This window comes from Lynx rufus, unplaced genomic scaffold (genome assembly GCF_022079265.1).
Source record: "Lynx rufus isolate CCGP_SWC_20201006 ecotype Redwood Valley unplaced genomic scaffold, mLynRuf1.p SCAF_3, whole genome shotgun sequence".
Taxonomy (NCBI): Eukaryota; Metazoa; Chordata; class Mammalia; order Carnivora; family Felidae; genus Lynx; species Lynx rufus.
Genome location: NW_025814845.1, coordinates 159,676,198 through 159,702,464, shown reverse-complemented (window position 1 = coordinate 159,702,464; position 26,267 = coordinate 159,676,198). Strand labels below are relative to the sequence as shown.

The window sequence follows — 26,267 nt, the reverse complement described above, 5'->3', positions numbered from 1 at the left end:
CCTGCTCGAATGGCTGTTATCAAAAAGACAAGAGATAAGAAATGCTGGCTAGGATATGGTAAAAATTTAATTGTCCATCAGTGGATGAATGGATAAAGAACTTGTGAGAGGTACACACATACACACACACACACACACACACACACACACACACACCCACACACACATTGGAATATTATTTGGCCATAAAAAGAATGATTTTTTTTCCATTTGTGACAACATATATGGACCTTAAGGACATTATGCCAAGTGAATTAATAAGTGAATTAAGTCATACAGAGAAAAATAGATACCTAAGATCTCATTTACATGTGGAGTTTAAAAAACAAAAAAAGCTCATAGATACTGAGAAAAAATTGGGAGATTTCCAGAAGAGGGGGTGAGGGATGGGCAAAATGAGTGAAGAGTATCAAAAGGCATAAACGTCCATTTATAAAATAGTAAGTTATGGGGATGTAATGTATAGTATGTATAGCTAATAATATCTGTATATCTGAAAGTTCCTAATAAAATAGATCTTAAAAGTTCACATCACAGGAAAAAACTTTTTGGAACCGTATGCTGCAGATGTTAACTAGACCTATGGTGGTGGCCCTTTTACAGTATATACAAATACTGAATCATTATGTTATATACCTATAACTAATACAATGTCATATGTCAATTATACCTGAATTAATTAAAAAAAGATAAAAGAAAAACTAATCAAAAATCTTAAGCAGGAGATTGATACAATTTGATTTATGTTTTTAAAAGGTAAAAAGTTGGCTAAAATGAACAAATCAGGAGACTATAGCTGCTGGAGAGGATGTGGAGAAAGGGGAACCCTCTTGCACTGTTGGTGGGAATGCAAACTGGTGCAGCCTCTATGGAAAACAGTGTGGAAGTTCTTCAGAAAATTAAAAATAGATCTACCCTATGACCCAGCAATAGCACTGCTAGGAATTTACCCAAGGGATACAGGAGTGCTGATGCATAGGGGCACTTGTACCCCAATGTTTATAGCAGAACTTTCAGCAATAGCCAAATTATGGAAAGAGCCTAAATGTCCATCAACTGATGAATGGATAAAGAAATAGTGGTTTATATACACAATGGAATACTACGTGGCAATGAGAAAAAATGAAATATGGCCTTTTGTAGCAACGTGGATGGAACTGGAGAGTGTTATGCTAAGTGAAATAAGCCATACAGAGAAAGACAGATACCATATGTTTTCACTCTTATGTGGATCCTGAGAAACTTAACAGAAGACCATGGGGGAGGGGAAGAAAAAAAAAGTTAGAGAGGGAGGGAGCCAAAGCGTGAGAGACTCTTAAAAACTGAGAACAAACTGAGGGTTGATGGGGGGTGGGGGGAGGGGAAAGTGGGTGATGGATATTGAGGAGGACACCTGTTGCGATGAGCACTGGGTGTTGTATGGAAACCAATTTGACAATAAATTTCATATTTTAAAAAAAAGGTAAAAAGGTCCTAGCCTCATTAGATTTTTGGTATTAACTCCTTTGTTTCTATAAGATGAATTAGGAACTTTCTGAACAGTTTAGAAAGTAGTTCTCAGGTTTTGGTACGTGTCAGAATCACCTGGAAAATGAACAAAGAATATACAAACCGAGGTTTGTTGAAGGACAGCAGGGTGTGTGTCGCTGGTTTTATCACCAAGTTTCCTAAGTGATTCTTATTCATACCAAAGTTTGAAACCACTAGATTAGAATCTAATCATCAGTTACATAAAATTTAGATAAAATGTGGCTGTGAGCTCATAAGCTCCTGATGAAATTTTTAATCTTAGTCTTTTAATCGTCTTTAGGTTTCTTCTGTGTTAATTGATCTATTTAACAAAACTATAAAACAACCATAGTTATTAATATAAAAGCAAAAATTATAAATATTAGTCAATAGATTCCAGCAATATATCAAAGAATAATATGTGATGATGAAGCAGAGTAGTTTTCCAGTAAACTAATGTGCAACATCAATAAAATATGTAAACATTATCCATTACATCAACAAACTGCAGGAGAAAACCTGCATAACAGATGTAATAATAGATGCTGAGAAGCATTTGATAAAATTTGCCAGCAATTCCTATCAAATGCTTCAAAGTAGTATTATTAGTTCTTTGAATGAAATAGTTAATTTAGAAAGGTAGAAATAAATTTTGCATTATAATTAATTTGGGGGATAAAAATAGGAATAAAAATGAGATTGGTCAGGTTAAAGACAGAATATTAAGAGAGGAATTGGGACCAGTAAATACAAACAAATATTTCAAGAAGTGTTATAAATTAAAGAAAAATATTGGTGTGTTAGCTAAAAGAAGAGAAACTGTTAACTGTTTTATTTGTTTTTAATATAGAATAACATGTATTTCCTGATGAAAATTGATAATGTGAGCTTGGTTTTTTATTGTCACATCCTTGAGTGGGTGAGTGGTAATGTACACAATCAGAGTTCTAATGTTAGATTGGAGCACCATTTCATTCTTACTAACATCAAGGAAAGTAGAGAATATTATTACAAATTCCAAATTCAATATTTGATAAAATGACAAAAGTTTGTGGACTTTCTCCCCTGATTAGTTCTATTTTGTCTGTGAAATATGAGTCAGCAAAGTAACCAATCAAAAGTGGAAAGGCATGATGAAGTTTGGAGATTTATGAAATTAAAGTGACAGCATTCCCTATTGTGTATTCCTCCTAGTTGTAAACAGATTACTTGTTCATTTCAATTTAACCAGGTTCGAGGCTTTTCCAGGGAGACCATTAAAGGGAAAAAATGGCAAGTGAGTTGAGGATGTTTGCAAAGGAGTGACAATAATGCAATAATGGGGAACCATAATATACATGGTTTGTAAGGAAGAGTGGAGTACATTTTGGAGGTTAATGCAGCAGTGATATAATTAATGGATAAAAATCTTGGTGGCATAAAATAAGGAAGACTGGAAATGAGGAAAGAGATTGGTGTACAAAAAAAAAGTAGTCTAAGATTGTAATGCTTGAATATTAGAGTATGGAAGAGTGATATTATAGTAGCAGTCAATTATAATGTATAATTATAGAAGCTGATGGCTGAGGCAGGTTGATGAATAGCATTATTGAAGTAGAAAAATCAAGGAAATGAAAAAAGAATTGAAATGAACATTTTAGTAAACATTAAAATTATGATTCAAGTGTTATTAGAAAGTGGGCAGTGACCAACGTGCTAAACTTTCAGGCAAAAAGCAGGGAAAATGCAAATTGCTTTACATTATTTCTGTTCCTGTATCATGGCACTTTGGAGTGTAGCAAAGTATAACTTTCTACCCCTTGAATTAGAGGCTGGACATTGTTACTTTTTTTGGATGTCTTTAGCAATCATGATATAAGGAAAGGCTTATAAATCACTTACAACTTGAATGTTGTCCATTCTTGTGGTTTTGAAGGACCTTGTCAATGTTACTAGCATTGTAAACAACCCCCCAAAAAATAAAAAGAAAAAACTATAGGACTTTTTTCAGACTGACAAGTCACCATGTGCAGCAGAGATTAAACATACCAGCTAAGACACCTGTGGATCAGCCAACCTCATGTATAATTAGTGCCTTGCTAAAGACAGATAAGTGATACCAGTATAGCAAGAGAAAATCTTGCTGAGATCAGAATAAATTTTAAAATTGTGAACTGAATAAATAGTTGGAGGTTTTTTTTAACTACTAAATTTTTTGGAGTACCTTGTTATGCAACAAAGGCAAACCAATGCACAAAAAGTGATTTAAGAATATATTAGTAACAAGAAATAAAAATAAGAATATATGAAAATATCTAACTTACAGACAGTGAAATAAAACACCTAGCAAATGTGTAAAACCTATAGAAAGAAGAGTTCATAAATTACTGGGGAATTAAAGAAATAATTACATCAGGACTTCTGAGATGGTGAAATGATGAGCTCTCTGGATCCTTTCCATGATAAGCAATGATAAAATTGTCAAAAAACATTTCAAGATTCTAGTAATTGGCCAAGGCCATACAAAAATATTAGAAGAATTTATTAAAGAAAAACTGCTAACCTGATGTTGAAAATAGTGAGAATATGTTGCATCTTACCTGAAGCTGTCCCCATCCCCATCTCAAGTTCTGTTGTGTAGTTATTCTACCATGGTTGGTCAAAACATATAAGTCATCAGAGGAAGATGAGCTGATCTGGAGCAGAGAAAAGGCAAAATGCCCTGGGTGCATGCCCAGATACATTGCCCAAAACAGTAGTAATCTCTGTGGCAAATGAACATTAAAAGTCATTATTATAGCTAAAATGGGGTGTGCTTCTCCTAGTTTCTGAAAAAGTTCTCAGAAGACTATCTGGAAATCTAACACGGAGGTGGAGGGAATGCAACAGCCAGCATATACAACAAATATGTTGCATCATGTATTCTTGATAGTCTGAAATATTCCATGCATACACAACTACAAGGTATCATTCAGGCTCAGGAGACACTGAAAGAGATCCAAGATATCCACAAAATCATAGATAAACCTAAGACATTACTCACTACCAGAAGAGATATGAGAAAGTCCCATGGAATTTAAAACCTCCCTGACTTAAAAGACTGTCCAAATATTGAATACTATTCCCAACCCAGAGATAAATCCAGAATGGAACACTTACTAGCTCAATTGCTGGAAGATAGCCTCTTCCTAATAATTGGCTGGCTGGCCACTAAGATATGCTCACCCAAGATACAAACAAACAAACAAAAACAAACAAACAAATAAAAACCCTAGGAAACCTGACCTAAAAATAAAAACGAGAAAAAATAGTAGGTACAAACATCTATGTGCTGCCTACAAGAGACTAACTTTAGACCTAAAGACATCTACAGATTGAGACCGAGAGAATGGAGAAACAGTTATCATACAAATGGATGTCAAAAGAAAGCCAGAGTAGCAATATTTATTTCAGACAAAATAGACATTAAAACAAAGACTGTAACAAGAGATAAAGGGAATTGTATAATCATAAAGGGGACAATAAAACACTAAGTTACAACAATTGTAAATATTTATGCCCCCAACATAAACACCCAAATATATAAAACAATTAATAACAAACATAAAGGTACCCGTTGATAATAATACAATAATAGCATGGGACTTAAAAACCCTACCCATATCAACAGATAGATTATCTAAACAGAAAATCAACAAAGAAACAATAGCTTTGAATGACACACTGGACCAGATGGACTTAATAGATATATTCAGAACATGCCATCCCAAAACAGCATAATACAAAATCTTTTCAGGTGCACATGAAACATAATCCAGAATATATCACATATTCTATTACAAATCAGGCCTCAACAAATACAAAAAGACTGAATCATACTATGTACTTTTTATGACCACATGCTATGAAATGAAGTCAAGCACAAGAAAAAAATTGGAAAAACCACAAACGCATGGAGATTAAAAAACATGCTAATGAATGGGTCAACAAGGAAAATACATGGAAACAAATGATAATGAGAATGCAAGAGTCCAAAACTTTTGGGATGCAGCAAACGTGGTCCTAAGAGGAAAGTATTTACCAATGCAGGCCTACCCTAAGAAGCAAGAAATTTTTCAAACAAACAAACTAATTTTACATCTAAAGGAGCTAGAAAAAGAATAACAAATGAGGCCTATAGCCAGTAGAAAGAAGAAAATAGTAAAGATTAAAGCAGAAGTAAATTATATAGAAACTGGGAAAAAAACAGAACAATGAAACCAGGAGCTGGTTCTTTAAAAAAATTTATAAAATTAATAGATCTCTAGTGAGACTTATCAAAAAGAGAGAGAGTGACAAACAGACAGACATAGAAAAAGGAACCAAATAAATAAAATAACAAATGAGAGAGGAAAAATAACAACTAACGCCACAGAAATACAAACAATTATAACAGAATATTATGAAAAACTATATGTCAACAAATTGGACAGCCTGGAAGACATTGATAAATTCCAAGACATATATATTACCAAAATGAAAACAAGAGAAATAGAAGACTTGAACAGAACAATAACCAGCAAAGATACTGAGTCAATATTGAAAAATCTCCCAATAAACAAAAGCCCAGGGCCAAATAGCTTCACAGGCCAATTCTACCAATTTCGATGAGTTAATACCTATTCTCAAACTATTCTAAAAAATACAGAAGGAAGGAAAATTTTCAAACTCATTCTATGAGGCGAGCATTACCCTGATATCAAAACCAGACAAAAACTCCACTAAAAAAGAGAACTACAGGCCAAAATCCCTGATGAAAATAGGTGCAATAATTCTCAATAAAATACTAGCAAACTGAATCCAGAAATACATTTAAAAACACCAATCACCACAATTGTGGGATTTATTCCTGTGTTGCAAGGGTGTTTCAATATTTGCAAATCAATTAACGTGATATGCCACATTAATAAAAGAAAGGATAAGAATCATATTATTACTTCAATAGATGTAGAAAAATCATCTGAAGACATCTATTCATGATAAAAACTCTCAACAAAGTAGGCTTGGAGGAAACATACCTCAGCATAATCAAGGCCATTTGCGAAAAATCCACAGCTAATATCTTTTATGAGGAAAAAATGTTCCTATGGTCAGGAACAAGACAGGGATGTCCACTCTCACCACTGTTATTTATCATAGTACTAGAAGACCTTGCCTCTGCAATCAGACAACAAAAAGAAATAAAAACCATCCAAATCAGCAAGGAGGAAGTCAAAATTTAACTATTTGCAAATAACATGATACTCTGTATAGAAAAGTCTAAAAAACTTCATCAAAAAAATTCCTAGAACTGATACATGAATAAGTAAAGTCCCAGGATACAAAATCAATGTACAGAAATTTGTTGCATTCCTATACACCAATAATTAAGCAGCAGAAAGAGAAATTAAGGAGTTATTCCCATTTATAATTGCTCCAAATCCAATAAGATACCTAGGAATAAACCTCACCAAAGAAGTGTAAGACCTGTCCTCTGAAAACTATAAAATAGTTAATAAAAGAAATTGAAGAGGATATAAAGAAATAGAAAGAGGTTCCATACTCATGGATTGGAAGAACAAATATTGTTAAAATGTCTATAGTATACAAGGCAATCTACACGTTTAATGTAATCCTTATCAAAATACCAACAGAATTTTTCACAGAAATAGAACAAACAATCCTAAAACCTGTATGGAACCACAAAAGACCTTGCATAGCCAAAGCAATCATGAAAATGGAAAGCAAAGCTGGAGGCATCACAATTCCAGCATCACAATCATAGCTTCAAGCTATGTTATAAAACTGTAGTGATTAAGACAGTGTGGTACTGGCACAAAAACAGACACATAGATCAATAGAACAGAATAGGGTGTCCAGAAATAAACTCACAACTTCACAACTTCAACAAAGCAGGAAAGAATATCCAATGGGGGAAAAAAGTCTCTTCAACAAATGCTGTTGGGAAAACAGAACAGCAACATGCAAAAGAATGAAACTGGACCACTTTCTTATACCATACACAAAAAATAAATTCAAAATGGATTAAAGACCTAAATGTGAGACCTGAAACCATAAAAATCCTAGAGAAGAATATAGGCAGTAACCTCTTTGACACTGACCACAGCAACTTCTTTCTCGATATGTCTCCTGAGGCTGGGTAAACAAAAGCAAAAATAAACTATGGGACTACATAAAAATTAAAAGCCTCTGCACAGTGAAAGAAACAATCAACAAAACTATAAGGCAAGTTATGGAATGGGAGAAGATATGCAGAAAAAGTAGTACCCAAAATCTATAAAGAACTTATAAAACTCAGCACCAAAATAAAAAAAATGAATAATACAATTTAAAAATGGTCAGAAGATATGAATAGATATTTTTCAAGAAGACATCCAGATGGCCAACAGACAAATGAAAAGATGCTCAGCATCATTGATCATCAGGAGACACATCAAAACTGCACTGAAATATCATCTTACACCTATCAGAATGGCTGAAATCAACAACACAAGAAATAACAGGTGTTGGTGAGGATATGGAAAAAGGAGAACCCTCTTGCACTGTAGGTGGAAATACAAACCAGTGCAGCCACTCTGGAAAAAAGTATGGAGATTCCTCAAAAAGTTAAAAATAAAAAACTGTAGGCAATCCAGCAAATGCACCATGAGGTATTTACCCAAAGAATAAAAATAATAATTCAAAGAGATACATGCATTATCTACAATGGCCAAACTATGGGAACAGCCCAAATGTCCATCAACTGATGAATGACACAATGGAAAATCACTCGGCCATAAAAAAGAATGAAATGTTGCTATCTGCAATGATATGATGGAGCTCTCATTATGCTAAGGAAAATAAGTCAAAGAAAAACAAATACCACACGATTTCACTCATATGTGTAATTTTTGAAACAAACCAAATGAGCACAGGGATAAAAAAAGAAAGAGAGAGGCCAAACAAACTATAGAGAAAAAACTGATGGTTACCAGAGTAGAAGTGGGTAGGGAATGGGTTAAATAGGTGATGTGGATTAAGGAGTGAACTTGTGATGAGCATCGGGTGTTGTATGAAGTGTTGAATCACCCTTGAAGTTAATATTACCCTGTATGTTAACTGGAATTTAAATAGAAACTTTATGAAAAGTAAAATAAAGTATACTGAAACAGCTAAGGGAAAAGAACGAACTGAAGGAAATTTAAAAAAAGGAACATGATATATGAAAAAAATGAGAAAAATAACAAGGATATAGAAATTATTTTAAATTTGAAACAAATTCTGGAGTAGAATAATACAATAAATAAATTGAAAATTCATTAGAAGGGGTCAACAGTAGATTTGAAGAGACATATGAAGGAATCAACAGACTCAAGGGTAGGATAATTGAAATTACTAAGAACCAAAGAGGGGGTAAAGGGGGACTTATACCACTGTGCAGAATAATATATGAATTGTGGAGTCCCTGAAAAAGAATAGAGATTATTTTTGAAGAAACAATGACCAAAAAGTTCCCAAATTTGATAAAATACATGAACCTACAAATCCTGGACTCAAACAACACTAAGAAGCATAAATCCCAAAACAAACCACAAGACACATTATAATCAAAGACATTGTAATCAAACTGTCAAACCTAAAGACAAATATAGAATACTGAAAGCAGCAAGACAGAAGTAATTAATCACATAGAAGGGATGATAAGATTATCAGTCATTTTCTTCATCAGAAACCTCAGAGGTCAGAAGACATTAGGATAATATATTTAAAGTGTCAAATGCAAAATGGTACAGTCACTGTAGTAGAAATTCTGGCATTTTCTTACAAAATGAGGCAAATTCTTACATATGATCTAGAAATAATACTCCTTGGTATTTACCCAAAGTAGTCATAACTTATGTCCACACAAAAACCTGCACATGGATGTTTTTAGCAGTTTGGTTTACAATTTTGAAAGCTTGGAAGCAACCAAGATATCCTTCAGTATGTGAGTGACTAAATAAACTGTGGTGTATCCAGGCAATAGAATTTTATTCAGTGCTGAAAAGAAATGAGCTATTAAGCCAGGAAAAGGCATGCAGCAAAGTTTAAAACATACACCGTATGTTTCAATTACATGACACTCTGAAAAAGCAAAACTTTGGGGACAGTAAAAAGGTCAGGCATTGCCAAGCATTAGGGCAATAGAAAGGATAAATAAAAATTATAAATAAAAATTACTAAGAAACTATTCTAAAGGTAGCAATTATTTTTATTTATATTATTATTTATTTATTATAAACAATATATAAAATATATAAATAATTATAATTATTATATATTATATATTTTATTATTAAGAATAAGTTTATAGATATTTTATTTTCAATTTACTGATAGTAGTAATTTAAAATACATTAAAGCAGCGATAAAGCAAAAATTGTCATTTATTGTCATTTGTTAAAAATTTATTCCAACTTTTTTATAAACCTTCATTGCTAAAATAAATGGATGTAAAATAAATTAAAATATACTTACCAAATTTTTTTCAACTACAACATGCATTTCTATATACTGAGAGAACTCTGAGAGTGGCTGAAAAAAATCCACAAACTTTACATCAAAATTGAAGAATTACTTAAATATTTTAATATTTATCACTACTTCATGAATTTGATGTCGCCAAATCTGATTTATATATAAAAAATAGAACCAGATAATATAAGCAAAACTTGGCATCACTGAATCATTTTCAGAAATCTTGCCTTTGTCATATCTTTTCTACCTGATCAAATATTTATTTAAAAAAAATTTTTTTAATCCTTATTTATTTTTGAAAGAGAGACAGAGTGTGAGCAGGGGAGGAGCAGAGAGGGAGGGAGACACAGAATCCAAAGTAGGCTCCAGGCCCTCAACTATCAGCACAGAGCCCAACGCGGGGCTCGAACTCACAAACCATGAGATCATAACCTGAGATGAAGTCGGACGCTCAACCGACTGAGCCACCCAGGCACCCCTACCTGACCAAATATTTAATTCACTCAAGGAAAACTTTCCTCTAATTCCATTGTCCATATTCTCATTGGTACTTGTCTATTCATCTTATTTTCTCTGTTTCTATTTCTCAATTGACTTCCCAATACAAGATGTATGTGTTTAATTAGATTAAAAATCCTATTATACAGTAGTATGTGGTACTATGTTTTTTTGTCTATATCCCTAAAAGGTGAGGACACATCTGTGTTTAGAGGAGTGCGATTTCATTTAAAGGATAAAGTTAACTTTTGTATAATTTACCTCAGAAAAATGCTAGCCAACAGAGAATCAAAATAACTAATACTCTTAAATTGGATCATAGAAATCTCAAGATGTATATTCTGGGTATGATGTGATCCACGTAGATCATAGTAATTAAATTAGGCATAAATGTGAAGCCTAATGGTGTTTGAAGTCTGGCTTATTTTTATGCGACTCAGATTGTTTCCCAAACATGGGGATACAATAATAATTGTTATAATTACTACCAATAAAATGTTACTTATTTTCATCAGTTTTTATGAAGGAGAAATGCACTGGGGAAAACATGTAAGACAGACATTGCAAGCACTTTAAGACTACAGTGTGGATAACTCAAAATATTTTGTTACTAAAATAGCATATCATCTACAGGCACAGGAAAATATTTAGAAGTAGAAAAGGAGGACCAAATTTCAGAAATTGAGGAAAATGTTATCATGCTCATTTTAGTGTGTGCTTTTTCTTCTTTACACTGATATTTAATCCCTTGAAAGTTCAAAACCATTTCGTTTTCATTAAAATGCTTTCCTTAATGTATAAAAAAGAGAATTAAAGAGGAACAACAAATCTGGTATTTAGTGGAGATCAGAAAAGTGACAGTTATATGAATTTAAAGGGAAAAAAAAGTTGAGAAAGGTCAGAAAGACACATTTAGAGATGATTGACTACTCACTTTAAATTCCCCCTCACCTTAAAATTCTCTTTCTTGGCCCAAGTCTTGGAGATTTAACGGTTTCATTTTAAAAATGCAAGTGAAATCCCTTATTGTCTAACTGGCTTCTTACTATTACTTCCAAAATTAAGCACCAAATATTGCAAAGAAGTTTTGCTTATAGAACTTTATCATTTTATTAAAGTCCCTAAACAAGAAATGACACTACCTTACCTGAGGATAAAAGTAAACATTTAAATTATTTGAGAGAAATAATACATTAATGGATTGAGTGATTAAAATCTATTTGTTTTAAGGAAAATAAGTGTTGGCTAACATTCACTGAAATAATCCTTGATCACTGTCTTCTTTGAGATTGAGATTGGTAATATTTAGTTAACAAAAATTTATTTACTCATTTATGGAACAATAAGCTTTCATGCAGAAAAAAATACATAGTCCGTTCTGGCCAAATAAAAGTTCAATACAAAGTTGCATAAATTAATGCCAAGAATTGTTATGTGTTGGAAAAGTTGATAACTTGATAGCTTGAAAGCAGATAACTTGATTTCAAAAGACCTCTAAAGTTATTTTATTTGATAAGAGAAAGTAGCCATATACAGAGACAAATTTCTTAGTTATGTGTTACATAAAGATGATTCCAACTGCAGGAAAGTTTGCTTTGGTCAAGTAAATACTAAAGAATTGGATCTAAGCAAGAAAATCACATAACACCTCCAGATGATCCAATTCCAATGGAGATGGATTAAAGGTTTAAGTTTAAAAGATATCAAAGGTCATTGGTATGAATATTCAGGGAGGGAGAAGGGACATGAAGATAAAATTTGAGAGATAGATACAAACTTACAAACTTACTTAGATACATAGATGATAGATATACATAAATAAGTAGATAGATAATGTGTGTTTGTGTATTTTAACTTGAGTGATCATTAAGTCCAATATGGGATAACTCAGGAAGAAATTTAGAAAGAAAGTGGGAGATCTGTAAATTACAGCAGACAAATCCATGGAAAGGTATATGACAAATAAAAATCTGAAACCTAACACAGGAAATATAGGTACCTAGAATGTGAGTATATCTATAAGGAAAAGTCAGAAAACATGGGATACAATGAAAAACAGGAGAGTTTTATCAGAGAGTAAAGTGAGTCATAAATTACAGGGATTTTTTATTGTATTTCACCATTAATATCATACTTAATGGCAATAGACTGAATCCTTTCCTCCTAAGATTGGAACAAGACAAGGATATCTTTTCTCACCTATTCAACATTATACTTGAGGTGTTAACTAGGGCAGTTAGGCAATGAAAAATAAATGAAAGGTATCCTAATTGCAAAGGAAGAACATAAACTGTCTTTATTGAAGATAACATAACCTTATACATAGAAAACTACAAAAAGCTCAATAAGATAAGAAACCAATAAGCAATTTAAACAAGTTTGCAGGATACAAAATCAGTATATATAAATCAACAATTTCCAAACACTAATAGTTAGAAACATAATTTTGAAATAAAAATTAAAATTTCAATAATATTTAAATAAAAAATGTAGAAATAAACTTAACAAAAATAGTTTTGATGACAACTTAGAAACTGAACTATACAAAACATTGCAAAAAGAAATTAAAAAACAAAAAGCTATTCAGTGTTCACAGATAGAGTCAGTATTATTAAATGGCAATATTTCCCAGGGCAATCTACAAAATCAACATAACACCATCTGGTTCTTTAAGGGAATTAAAAATAAAATTTAAAATGTATTTGGAAATGAATACTACCCTGAATAGCCGAAACAATCTCATAAAAGAACATCTCTGAAGAGTGTACGCTTACTAATTCCAAAACATACTTCAAAGATATAGTGGTTAAACAAATAAAAGTGTGGTTCTAGTATAAGAATAGACATAAAGATAAAACGTAATTGCAATGCAGAAATAGTCCCAAACATTTATGGTCAACTGATCTTTGGCAAGGCGGTGGGGGGGGGGGGAGGGGGGAGGGAAGCCATGAAAATTCAGTGGACCAAAGATTACTTTTTTTAAAGAAAAAGAATTGGAAAAACTAGATTTCAAATAAAAAAAATGATGAATTTAGAACACTACCTCACTCCGGACAAAAATTAAATTATATTGGATTATAAATTAAAATGCAAGAAGTTAATAAATGTTTTAGAAGAAATATAGTAATGAATTTTCTAACTCTGGTATGATGGTTAATTTCTGTCAACTTGATTGGGCCATAATACACTGATTTGTAGTTAAACATTATTCTGGATGTTTCTGTGAATGTGATTTCAGATGAGATAAACATTCATAATGGTGGACTTTGAGTACAACAGATTACGCTCCATAATGGGTAGACCTGATCCAATCACACACACATAAACATATATAGGCATCTTGTTGGTTATGTTTCTCTGAAGAAATATAGGTCCTGAAAGAGACCCTTAACTACTGTATTTGCAGAGCTGAGAGTGTTGAAAACCAAACTCATAATCTCATTTATATGAGTGGATGAATTATAACACAAATTGAATGTTCAATCTTACAGGTGTCTACTGTTAAAGTGTGGACATTAATTGGGAAGCAATGAGATTCTGAAAATTGGAAAAACGACATATAGCAAGATTCTGACAAAGCTAGGGGTCACTGATCCCTTAAATCCTGATGAGTCTTCTTTGCCAGTGGAAGCAGCCTCTCTATCCCTGCATAGGAAGATTAACCTTGTCTTTCTTGAGGAAAATGTAAATGCCTCTCCTGAGGCCATTGCCTTAAAAGATGCTGGTGATTCTCCTCAGGACTCTAGGTATATATCTTCAATATTTATGTGAATTTCTTTATATGTTAATTATGTCAACATTTTGACATAATAAATATGGAGAAAGGGGTGCATCTGCAGACAATAAAGGTCCAGATCCCAAGAAAAATTGCTACTAACAGTGGAAAATGCCTGTTTGGAGTTCTAGAGAATTGAATGACTAGTTTTGAGGCTTACAATATAAGTCATGAAGTTTCTGGTACATCTACCTATAATGTATATTAATGTAAATAATTTGTGCATTAGAAAAATATAGTTTATATTGTTGCATAGCAATAATCATAGTTTACTCAATTAATCACCTACCTCTATACTTTGTATTTTATAGGGCATTTCTCTTGATTCAATACCCTTCTCAGCATATAAAGAAACACCTTTATGCTTATGTTTCACTTCATAAATCACGTGTTCAAAACCTATTGAAGGCTCCAAGGGCTCAATCCCATAACTCACATTTTCAAACTGTAGTAAGCCCCTACAAATTCCAAAAATAAGTAAATAAATAATGCATTTTTAAAGTCAATAAAATAAATAAATAACAAAATTATACTGGAACAGTTTTTTTTTAACAGTATGTAGATTATTTTGAGTCTTGGTCTTAGATGGTAAAGTAGGAAAAAGTTACTGAATATCCACAAACTTACTAAATGGCACAGAATAGTAACATTATTGATATTCATCTAGCAATTAATATTTCATAGTCTATAAATATCTCAAAAATCTTAATTCAGGATTGGGTAGGAGATATTACAAGAATTTCCATACTGTGCTTTTCCACTGACAATTTCCCACAATAAATCATGCCTCATTTTAGAACCCCTGAATATAATTTTAAAAATTTAAAACTTTAAGACAATTTTATACTTTGCAATTATCAAACTATATAACACAACCTGAGTCCAGTACATGTGCTGATGGTCACCATAGAATTTGGATAACCTTCAATAAACCCTCGGTAGTAGCAAAAATTCTGAAAAATAAAGATAAAATACGTAGACCGCTATTAGAATAATTCACGCTAAAGGAACTATTTTCAAATATTTAAAACATATATGTTTATTTGTATGTGTCAAATATTGTTTCCAAAACAGAGTTATACGATTATTAAATAAGCATTTGGCTCAACTGAACAAAAAGTTCCCAAGTTCAAAGAGAATTAAGTACACTTCCCTATTTTTCCTGTTATAAATTAAACCTAACATTTGTAGTCATTAGGATCAAAGTAAAATAATCAAAAATTTATTTTTTCACCCTCTTGACTTAAGTTTGCAAGATAGAGGTAAAAAAAAAATAAATCCAAAAGAGAATTTTTTTCTTTTCAAAATTACTTGAGTGTAATGGCAGAACAGCTTGCATTAACTCTGTCACTAATAGGGGCGCCTGGGTGGCTCGGTCGGTTAAGCGTCCGACTTTGGCTCAGGTCATGACCTCACACTCTGTGAGTTCGAGCCCCGTGTGTGGCTGTGTGCTGACAGCTCAGAGCCTGGAGCCTGTTTCCGATTCTGTGTCTCCCTCTCTCTCTGCCCCTCCCCCGTTCATGCTCTGTCTCTCTGTGTCCCAAAAATAAATAAACGTTGAAAAAAAAAAAATTTTAAAAAAATTTAAAAAAAGAAAAAAACCTCTCTCACTAATAAACATAAACTTCGGAAAAATGATGTTTTAACTACATCTATAAAGGCAGGCAGGTAAAGGTGGGAGCAGGGAATCCACACTAGAAAGAAGAAAACTGCATTTTCTGATATTTGCACTTGTGTGTGTTTTCACCTGAGAGCACTCCCCAACACAGGGCAGTGTAAAGTAGCTAATATTCCAACAGCAACAACAACAACAACAAATTACTGTCCAGAGTTTGACAGTTTCTAAAAACTGGGATGTGATATATTCAGGGAAGGAGGAGGCAGAGTGAGGTCTTAAAACAGGGTGCTATTAACCAACTTCAGTGTAGGTTATTTACTTACATCTAAATTGAGACTATATGAAAGAAATCTCAAGTAGTTTAGCAGAAACTAAGACCAAAAAAACTGGAAGAACTAAGGAGAGATTTTTGGCTGTCTCCAAACACAAGAGAGTAGAGGTTGGAAACTCACTCCAGTCAATTGTCTGAGAGAGCGAGAATTAAGAAAGTCACAAGCTCCACAATGTATCATTGACTATAGCCAAGGTATGATTTTAAAATATTGTGTATGTAAACAAAAGAAAAATGTGCTCCATAGTTATGAGAAAATTCCAAAAGAGAACTGACCCTGAAACAACCAAGGATTTTGCAATTATTTTTAAAATAAAAGAATTACAACAGATATTAAAAATGTAATCAAGAATATAAAGGAAAATTTGGACACAATAAGGAGATTCAGCAGAGAAATACAGGTTATAAAAATGCCAGGTCTAAATTTTAGAACAAAAAATATATTTAAAATGAAATATACCGGGTAGAACTTAATGCACATTGGAGAGGCAAGAGAAAAGGTTTAAAAAATACTTAGAATATGGACCTGTAGAAGTGATCAAATCTGAGAGAAAGCTGAGAAAAAAAGCTTTAAAAATTAAATATAGTTGCAGCAACCAGTGGGACAATGTATCTAACATATGTTTAATTGGAGTCCCAGAGAAATGGGAAGAAACAATAGGTACAAAAACAGTTGAAAAGATAATGACTAAAGTTTCCCTAAATTTAGTGAAAAACTGCAATTATAGACAAAGACACTAAATATACAAATGGACAAAGGCTAGATCATATATAAAAATAGAAATGTGTCACACAACCCTCTGTAATCTGTCCAGGAAATAAACCCCCAGGTTGGCAAGAAATAGCCCAGAAAGCCAGCCTGCTGCAAGTCAGACTTTGTGGGAAGGCACACTGCTATCTCCAGTAATAATCCAGGAAGCTAAAGAATAACTTATGTAACAGTCACCCCCAAATGACCAGGACTTGATTAAAAACTGTCAGCTTACCTAATTTTTGTCTCACCTTCCAATTTAGGACCAAGCAGAGAGAGTCAAATATGCACTCCTAAACATAAAACATAAAATATTTCAACACTACTAGTTAGTTCACCTACAGCTTTCTCATGCCAACAATAAGGGCATACCCGAGCTTTCCCTTTCTTCCACCATATAAACCTTTCCCACTTTCCTGCCTGCCTTTGAGTGTCTGCCAAAACTCAAGTGATGGTAGCTGTATACCAAAGTACGACGACTTGGAATAAGTAGACTTTGCTTGTTCTCATTTGTTTGAGTTTTGTTTATTTCCACAAGATCTAAGGAACTCATTACAGTGAAATAAAACAAGCCATAGAAACTACTTGTGAAAGTGACCAGATAGTGGAATAAACAGAAAAACTTCAAAGTAGACATCATAATTATGTTCAAAGAATTTTTGAAGGAAACCATGGTTTAAAAAATAGAAGTATGAGGAGCACCTGGATGGCTCACTCAGGTGAGCATCTGACTTTGGCTCAGGTCATGATGTCACAGTTCATGAGTTCAAGCCCTAAATCAGGCTGGTTGCTGTCAGTGCAGATCCCATTTCAACGTTTATTTTTTATTTTTGGGACAGAGAGAGACAGAGCATGAACGGGGGAGGGGCAGACACAGGGAGGGAGACACAGAATCGGAAACAGGCTCCAGGCTCTGAGCCGTCAGCCCAGAGCCCGACGCGGGGCTCGAACTCACGGACCGCAAGATCGCGACCTGGCTGAAGTCGGACGCTTAACCGACTGCGCCACCCAGGCGCCCCGAGATCCCATTTCAGAACTCGCTTCAGATCCTCAGTCCCTCTCTCTGCCCCTCCCCTGCTTGTGTTCTCTCAAAAATAAAAAGCATTTTAAAAATAAAAAATGTAAATATAAAAAAATAGAAGTATTATGACAATATCATATCAAATAGAGACTATCAATAAAAGGTAGAGATTGCCAAGGTAAGAATGGTAAAAACAAGACACAACTATAATATATCGACAGGTACCATGCTTTAAACGCAAAGGTACAAACAGATGGGGAATAAAAGAATAAAAAAGATGTATCATGCAAATAGCAACTAAAAGCAAATCTCAGTGACTATACTAATATCATACAGAATAGGCTTTAAAACAAAAAATTGTTACTGGAAAATAAAGAACAGCATTTTATAATAATAAAAGGTTCAATTCAACAGGAAGATATAACACTTGTAAGCATACTTGCATGAAATAACAGAACACCAAAATGCACAAAGCAAAAATAGGTAAAAGTGAAGGGAGAAATAGACAATTCAACAATTGTAGTTGGATATTTCTTTTCTTTTTCTATCCCACTTCCAACAATGGATAGAACAACTAGGCAGATCAACAAGGAAATACAAAGCTTGAAAACACCATAAACCAACTAAACCTAGCAGACATTTGTAAAACTCTCCACTAAACAACAACATAATATACATTCTTCTGATGTACACATGGAACATTTTCTAGGCTAGACCATATGCTAGGCCATAAAAAAGTCTCAATTAACTTAAAAGTTTACAAAAAATAAAAGTATGCTTTTTGGTAACAATAGCATGAAATTAGAAATCATTTGCCAAAAATTTGGGAAAACTAACAAATATGTGGAAATTAAATATCACATTCTTAAATAACTTATATGGGTCATAAAAGAAATAAACATGAACCCAGAGAATACTTTAAAATAAATTAAAATGAAGACACACCATAATAAAAAGTAGCTAAGTAAGTGATAAATTTATATCTATAAATGCATATATTAAGAAAGAAGAAGGGTTTCAAATTAATATCCTAACCATCCACCTAGGACACTGGGGTGGGGGTGAGGGGTGGGAAGAAACTAAACCTAAATTGAACAGAAGAAAGGAAATAACAAAGATAAGAGTGAAATAAAATAAATAAGAATAGATAAAAAATAAAATATATCAATCAAACCAAAAGGAGACTCTTTAAAAAGATAAACAAAATTGACAAACCTGTATAACAGCCTTGTTTTTGATAAGAAACTTATTTCTCAGCAAAGTGCAACAATGGATTTATGTACTTGGATTTAACATATACTTTCAGTTGAAAGCAGTTAGTCTAGTTGGAAGATACACATTTATGTTTTCCATCTCAGTAACTTTAACTCTAAATGGTCTACCAAGGGACATAATAATAGTTCCACTAATTTGGAAGATGAAACTTCCAAATGGATACGTTGAAATTCTTATGCCACTAAACATAGGCTCATCTAGTGGCTGGAGTGACTGACTCTGAATACCAAAAGAAAATTGGTTCCTTTTACCAATGAAAGCAAGAAGGGCTATGTCTTGAACCTAGCTGATTATTATAGCAACCAAAAGAGAGTATAATTAAAGATGCAGATCCTTTCGGAATAAAGATTTGTTCTTTTCAGTTTGTAAATATCCTTAGCAAACTAAGGTTCTGGGTGAAAGCAATGGGAACAGGGAATAGGTAGTAGGGGGGAAAAAAGCTATAGATAGCAATCATGACTTACTAATGAAGACAATAGTGATTTTGCATACTTTCTCTTTGCTTCCTATATGTATGCATATGTGTTTATTTGTGTATGCTAACCACTTTCTTTTTCTTTTTCCTTCTTCCTACTAGTTTACCTACAAGTTGTTGGAAGTTAACTTTATAATTTAATCTCTAGTTCACGTAGTATTCATTGGGACTGTAACTGAATTTGAGGAGAAATTAATATAGCTAGCAATGGACATGATGGCTCTTGTGATTATGTGTCTCCTCAATTGGGGGCAAAGGTGAGAATTTCTTCATTTGTAAAAAGGGTGGCTGAATCTTGTTAAGCAGAAACACAGGGTAGTTTTATTTTACCAGAGCTTAAATGTGTGCAAATGAAAGCTGAACAAAGTTGTGTACTTAGTCCATTATTGATGCATTGGCACCCAGCTTCTAATAAATCTTTTACCTGCTTTGCGCAAATGAATCTAGGCCCATAAATTATTCCTTTGCCAAATGGTACTAAAGTTTTGCCAGTAGAAGGTGCTGGAGAGCATGAGAAGAGAGCTTTGTTTCCCAATTTCAGGGGGCTAGTTTGGAAGGCTCCTGAACAGTGTGCAGCTAATTGCACCAGCAGGGTCCTTCAGTGCCTGATGATTCTTCAGCCCACAGATCTCTGAGTGCGTGGTGGTCACTAGCATCCGTCAGCCAGTAGTTTCCTCCTATAATTCAGGTCCCTCTCCTTTCATAGCAGAGTGGCTTTCTGAGATACCTCTTTGTGAACAGCTTTCCTGACTAAGCAGATTTTCAGAAAGTTCCAAAGAGAAATTTTACAGCAATACCTGTTGGTACAGCACCATAGTGACTTCCTGCTATCTATCAGACATCCATTTCTGCACCCCTTCTAACAAGGTTGGGATCTCAACCCTGGATGATGAGACTGTCTTCTTCATCCCAGTACTAGATCTGCTGGATGCTTCTTTTATCTGGTATTCCTGGTTTTTAGAGATCTCTTTACTTCTTATTTTTTATTCTAGTCCCCATTACAGTTGGTAATTCTTTATGTTAAACTTTCCTTGTTCACATTACTATATGGTTTATTTACATTAATTAAACATAAACTAAAACAGTGTCATGCCTTATTTTTAAAAAAATATTTCATTGGTGTCTCACCTTAATGGATTACTTTGTGTTTTTTATTGTAGACCCATGTACGGTTTCATCTGTACAAATCATACTTTATAAGTTCAAGATAAAATACATGTATCTTTCCATGTGCTTTCGTCTACTTCCTTCCAAAAGTGGTTTATATGATTCAGATTGATAACATTTCTAATTCTTTGGAATAAGCAGTAAATTATATTGACCTTATAAATAGGTTAATTGGAAAAGTTGTAAATCAATAAATAAAAAATCATTTTTAACTCAGCATAGAATAAAATCTTCATTTTAGAAATCAAAATGCTCATTTTTATTATTCTTACTGTTCGATTTCCTTCTTCAGTTTTTCCTGTTTTATCATTGTCATTTCTTGCACTGCTTTCTTCCATTTCAATGTTCTCTTTGCACTAAAAAGAATGTATACACTGTTGCTATTGTGTGTCATCTCCTACAAATGTTGACTAAATCAATTTTATGGCCAGTTCCACTCAAGTTTCCAACATATTTCCTGAGTTTTCTGCTTCATCTATCAATTATTGAGAGAAGAATGCTTAAATAAATTATTTTAACAATTTATCTATTTGTCCTTTCACTTCTGTCAATTTCTATCTCATGTAATTTGAGGTCTGTTGTTATGTGCATACACATTTTGAATTGTTATGCTCTCCTAGTGACTTTACTTTTAATCATAATGAATATCTCTTTGTTGTAGAGAGATTGTAAAGTCCACGACAATGATGAATGGCTTACACTTGTAAGTTCTAGGCACTGGGAACAAATTCTTTCTATGTCTAATGGGATGATTTGTTCTTTTGTAGATAAGTCTGTATTTACCAAGATAATATTTACCAAGGTAATATACCAAGATAATATGACTTTTAGGAATGAAAATCATTTGTAGACTTCATTAAAAACAAATTTGCTGGGGCTCCTGGGTGGCTAATTTGGTTAAGCTTCCAACTCTTGGGTTCAGTTCAGGTCATGATCTCAGTTTCATGAGTTTGAGTCCCACGTCCAGGCTCTGTGCTGACAGCTCAGAGCCTGCTTGGGATTCTCCCTCTCTCCCTCGCTCTGTGCCCTGCCCCCACTCACGCTGTCTCTGTCTCTCTCAAAATAAATCAATAAACTTAAAAAAAATTTGCCTGCTTTTAACCTAATTTTATAAACTTTCCCGATTTTTCTTCCACTGGAAATAGGCCTGCGGCTTTGGCAAATGTAAGTTATCTACATGGAACCATATATTCATTGTATTTGAAGCCAACATTAACAACTTATTACATGCAGGTTATCAATAAAAAATTCTTTGATTTACTTTTTAAATTACACATTTATCTCTCATGGTTACTCCTAGGAAGTAGGAAGTAGAGTTAGGTGTCAGGTATGTATATATATATATATATATATATATATATATATATATATATATACATACATACATATATACATACATACATATATATTTATATATACAATATATATGTATATTTGACAGCATGGAGATTTATGTATTTCTATACTTTACTCCATAGATGACTCACATATATTTGCCTAATGTATTAAGCAAAATTTAAAGCAACTCACCATATGTATTATTTCTTCTGTTAAAAGCTAGTCTAAATAAAAATGCTTTAATTTCAAAGTACTGGTTGATTCACTACACAGAAGTCAGGAAAACGGAAAAAATCAATAGGAATTGGTAGGGCAGTGCAAAGGAAAAAAGTAAAACGGCATTTGAGACATGGGTAATCCCTGCAATTCTATACATACTTATCAAATCTTTTTATGAATTATAAATTTATTGTAGACATTATAATTATAGAATACAGACATTAAATGAAGTTCCAAGTGTTCCAAGTACATCAAAATTTAATATATTCTTAAATGTACATGAAATTCCATGTGTATTTATTTGGTCCTTGAACATTAAACATTAGACAAGTCTTTGGATTCTCCTTCTCTTCCAAGATTTACCTTTCCTGATTCAACTCATGTTTTTCATTTTAAGTATTTCACGATATATTGCTACATGTACATAAGCACATACATATACATCATCATGAAATAATAGCTTAAAAACATCATAAACATTTTTGGTTTGGTTAACCATCTGTGTAATAGAGCTAACTTGAGACACATTGTAAGAAGAAAGTTAGGGGTCCCCAGAAAGAAATATGAGACGTAGTTTTTGAGACACAAGAGAAGTCATTTTAGGCCCCAGCTATTTTCTGTGATCAATGCTTTACCAGCTCTATTTGCCCAAGCACACTTCTCCTAGATCTTCTTAGGAAGTATCAGAATCACAAAACAATGCAAAAAACTCAGCAGTTCAGGGTTTTAAGGGAACAAAGGAAATGAAAAAAACTAACAGTCTCTACCAGGTCAGGAAACAGCCTAATCATATCAGAGACATGAATCTGTGGTACCTGCTACTTTGATGAATTCCTGGATCAGTTGTAGCAGGTTTTTGGTGGAATCTTTTGCGTTTCTATATACAGTATCATGTTGTCTGCAAAGAGTTAAAGTTTGACTTTCTCCTTGCTGATTTGGATGACTTTTATTCCTTTATGTTGTCTGATTGCTGAGGCTAGGATTTCCAATACTATGTTGAATAACAGTGGCACGAATGTACATCCCTGTATTTTCCTGACCTTAGGAGGAAAGCTCCCAGTTTTTCCCCATTGAGTATGATATTAGTGGTGGGTCTCTTGTATATTGCTTTTATGATCTTGAGGTACTACCCTTCTATCCCTACTTTCTTGAGGGTTTTTATCAAGAAAGAATGTTGTATTTTGCTGAATGCTTTCTCTGCATCTATTGAGAGGATCATGTGGTTCTTGTCCTTCTTTCATTAATATGATGTATCACATTAATTGATTTGCAGATATTGAACCAGTCTTGCATCCCAGGTTTAAATCCCACTTGATTGTGGTAAATAATTCTTTTAATGCATTGTTCAATCCAGTTGGCTAGTATCTTGTTCATAATTTTTTACATCCATATTCATCGGGGAAATTGGTCTGTAGTTCTTTTTAGTGGGGTCTTTGTCTGGTTTTGGAATCAAGGTAATGTTGGCCTCATAGGATGAGTTTGGAAGTTCTCCTTCCATTTCTATTTTTTGGAACAACGTCAAAAGAATAGGTGTTAGCTCCTCTGTAAACGTTTGGTAGAATTCCCCTGAAAAGCCATCTGACCCTGGACTCTTATTTTTGGGGAGGTCTTTATAACTAATTCAATTTCTTTGCTAGTTATGGGTCTGTTCAAATTTTCTATTTCTCCCTGTTTCAACGACATGCAGAAGAATGAAACCGGACCACATTCTTACACCATTCACAAAAATAAACTCAAAATGGATGAAAGATCTAAACACAAGACTGGAAGCCATCAAAATCTTAGAGGAAAAAGCAGGCAAAAACCTCTTTGACTTTGGCCGCAACAAGGTCTTACTTAACACATCTCTGGAGACAAGATAAACAAAAGCAAAAATGAACAACTGGGACCTCATTAAGATAAAAACTTCTGCACAGTGAAGGAAAAAATCAGCAAAACTAAAAGGCAACCAATAGAAATGGGAGAAGATATTTGCAAATAACAAATCAGATAAAGGGTTAGTATCCAAAGTCTATAAAGAACTTATCAAACTCAACACCCAAAAAGCAAATAATGCAGTGAAGAAATGGGCAAAAGATATAAATAGACATTTTTCCAAAGAAGACATTCAGATGGCCAACAGACACATGAAAAAAATGCTCAACATTGCTTATCATCAGGGAAGTACAAATCAAAACCATAATGAGATACCACCTCACACCACTCAGAATGGCTAAAATTAACAACTCAGGCAACAACAGATGTTGGCAAGGATGTGGAGAAAGGGAAACTCTTTTGCACTGCTGGTGGGAATGCAAACTGGTGCAACCACTCTGGAAAACAGTATGGAGGTTCCTCAGAAAAATTAAAAATAGAACTACCCTACAACCCAGCAATTGCATTACTAGGTATTTATCCAAAGGAGACAAAAACGTTGATTCAAACATACACCCCAATGTTTATAGCAGCACTATCAACAGTAGTCAAATTATGGAAAGAGCCTAAATGTCCATCAATGGATGAATGGATAAAGAAGATGTGGTATATATATGATGGAATATTACTCAGTGATTAAAAGAATGGAATATTACTTGGCAATCATAAAGAATGAAATCTTGCGATTTGCTACAATGTCGATGGAACTAGAGGATATTATGCTAAGAAAAATTAGAGAAAGACAAATATCCTATGACTTCACTCATATGTGGAATTTAAGAACCACAACAGATGAACCTCGGGAAAGGGAAATAAAAATAAGATACAAACAAAGAGGGAGACAAACCATAAAAGATTCTTAAATACAGAGAACAAACTGAGGGTTGCTTGAGGGGAGGTGGATGGGAAATGGGCTAAATGGGTGATGGGCATTAATGCACTTTTTGGGATGAGCACTGGGTGTTATTTCTAAGTGATGAATCACTACATTCTACTCCTGAAATAATTATTACACTATATGCTAACTAACTTTGATTTAAATAAAGTTTAAAAAATAAAATAAATAAGCAAGACCCTGCACTCTTTACTCAAGAGAAAAAGCCCCCATCCACTTTATACTGGCTCTCTGAGCATGCCCATAGCCCCTTTCTCTTGTCCAGCACTTACTTCTGTTTCATTATAATGTGAAAATCTCCACCCTAGGAGGAGCACAACCTTCATTAACATAGCACAAAATGCGTGTATAAGGCATGTTTTGTCAGGACGCCTGCACAACCTTATGCCCGCCTTTAGATGTGATGGCAAAGCTCCCCTTTCTGAATAATCCTAAATAAAAAGAAACTGCTAACTCCTGCTTGGGCTTTGGAAGCTAGTCTTTGTGATTTTATTTGTTGCAAATAAAGTTTGTCTTGTGTGACATCACCACCTGGTATAGTCTCTATCTGTAACTCACCAAGGAGCAAACTCATGCTAGTTCAGTTACAGCATCATCAAAAGTAAATGGTTAAATTTATTTTAAAACAAAACATAACTCCAACCCTTTGTTTTCTGACATGTGAACCCTAAGTAAGGTGATCGTAGAAAGTCACATAATAAAGGTAAACAGACAGTAGAAGTAATACCTGAAACTGTTGTTCAAGAGGCTTCATACTTCCTGTGCCATTATAACCATAAACTCTAAAATTACGAGGTAAAAAAGCCCTGTAAGATAAAGATATAAAGTATTTAATGGGAAATTTGTTTCCTAAGCTTCCATTTTGATATGTTTTCCATTGTATTTATTATAGACAGGTAGGTAAACAGAGTCAGGGTAGAAATAGAGAGAGATTCCTGAAAACATGCACTTTGTTCTAATTTTACTC

The 26,267-nt window shown here is 33.5% G+C and overlaps 1 protein-coding gene across 1 annotated transcript in view; it reads right to left on the bottom strand.

Moving 5' to 3' along the window:
- Positions 1-26,267, bottom strand: part of ADAM2 (ADAM metallopeptidase domain 2) — a 140,936-nt gene that overhangs the window by 98,528 nt on the left and 16,141 nt on the right. The window contains exons 4-7 of the mRNA XM_047092421.1: positions 26,028-26,106; positions 15,173-15,249; positions 14,586-14,754; positions 10,024-10,080 (exon numbers count right to left, since the gene is read on the bottom strand). Coding sequence (XP_046948377.1) covers positions 10,024-10,080; positions 14,586-14,754; positions 15,173-15,249; positions 26,028-26,106 — 382 coding nt within the window. The remainder of the gene's footprint in view (positions 1-10,023; positions 10,081-14,585; positions 14,755-15,172; positions 15,250-26,027; positions 26,107-26,267) is intronic.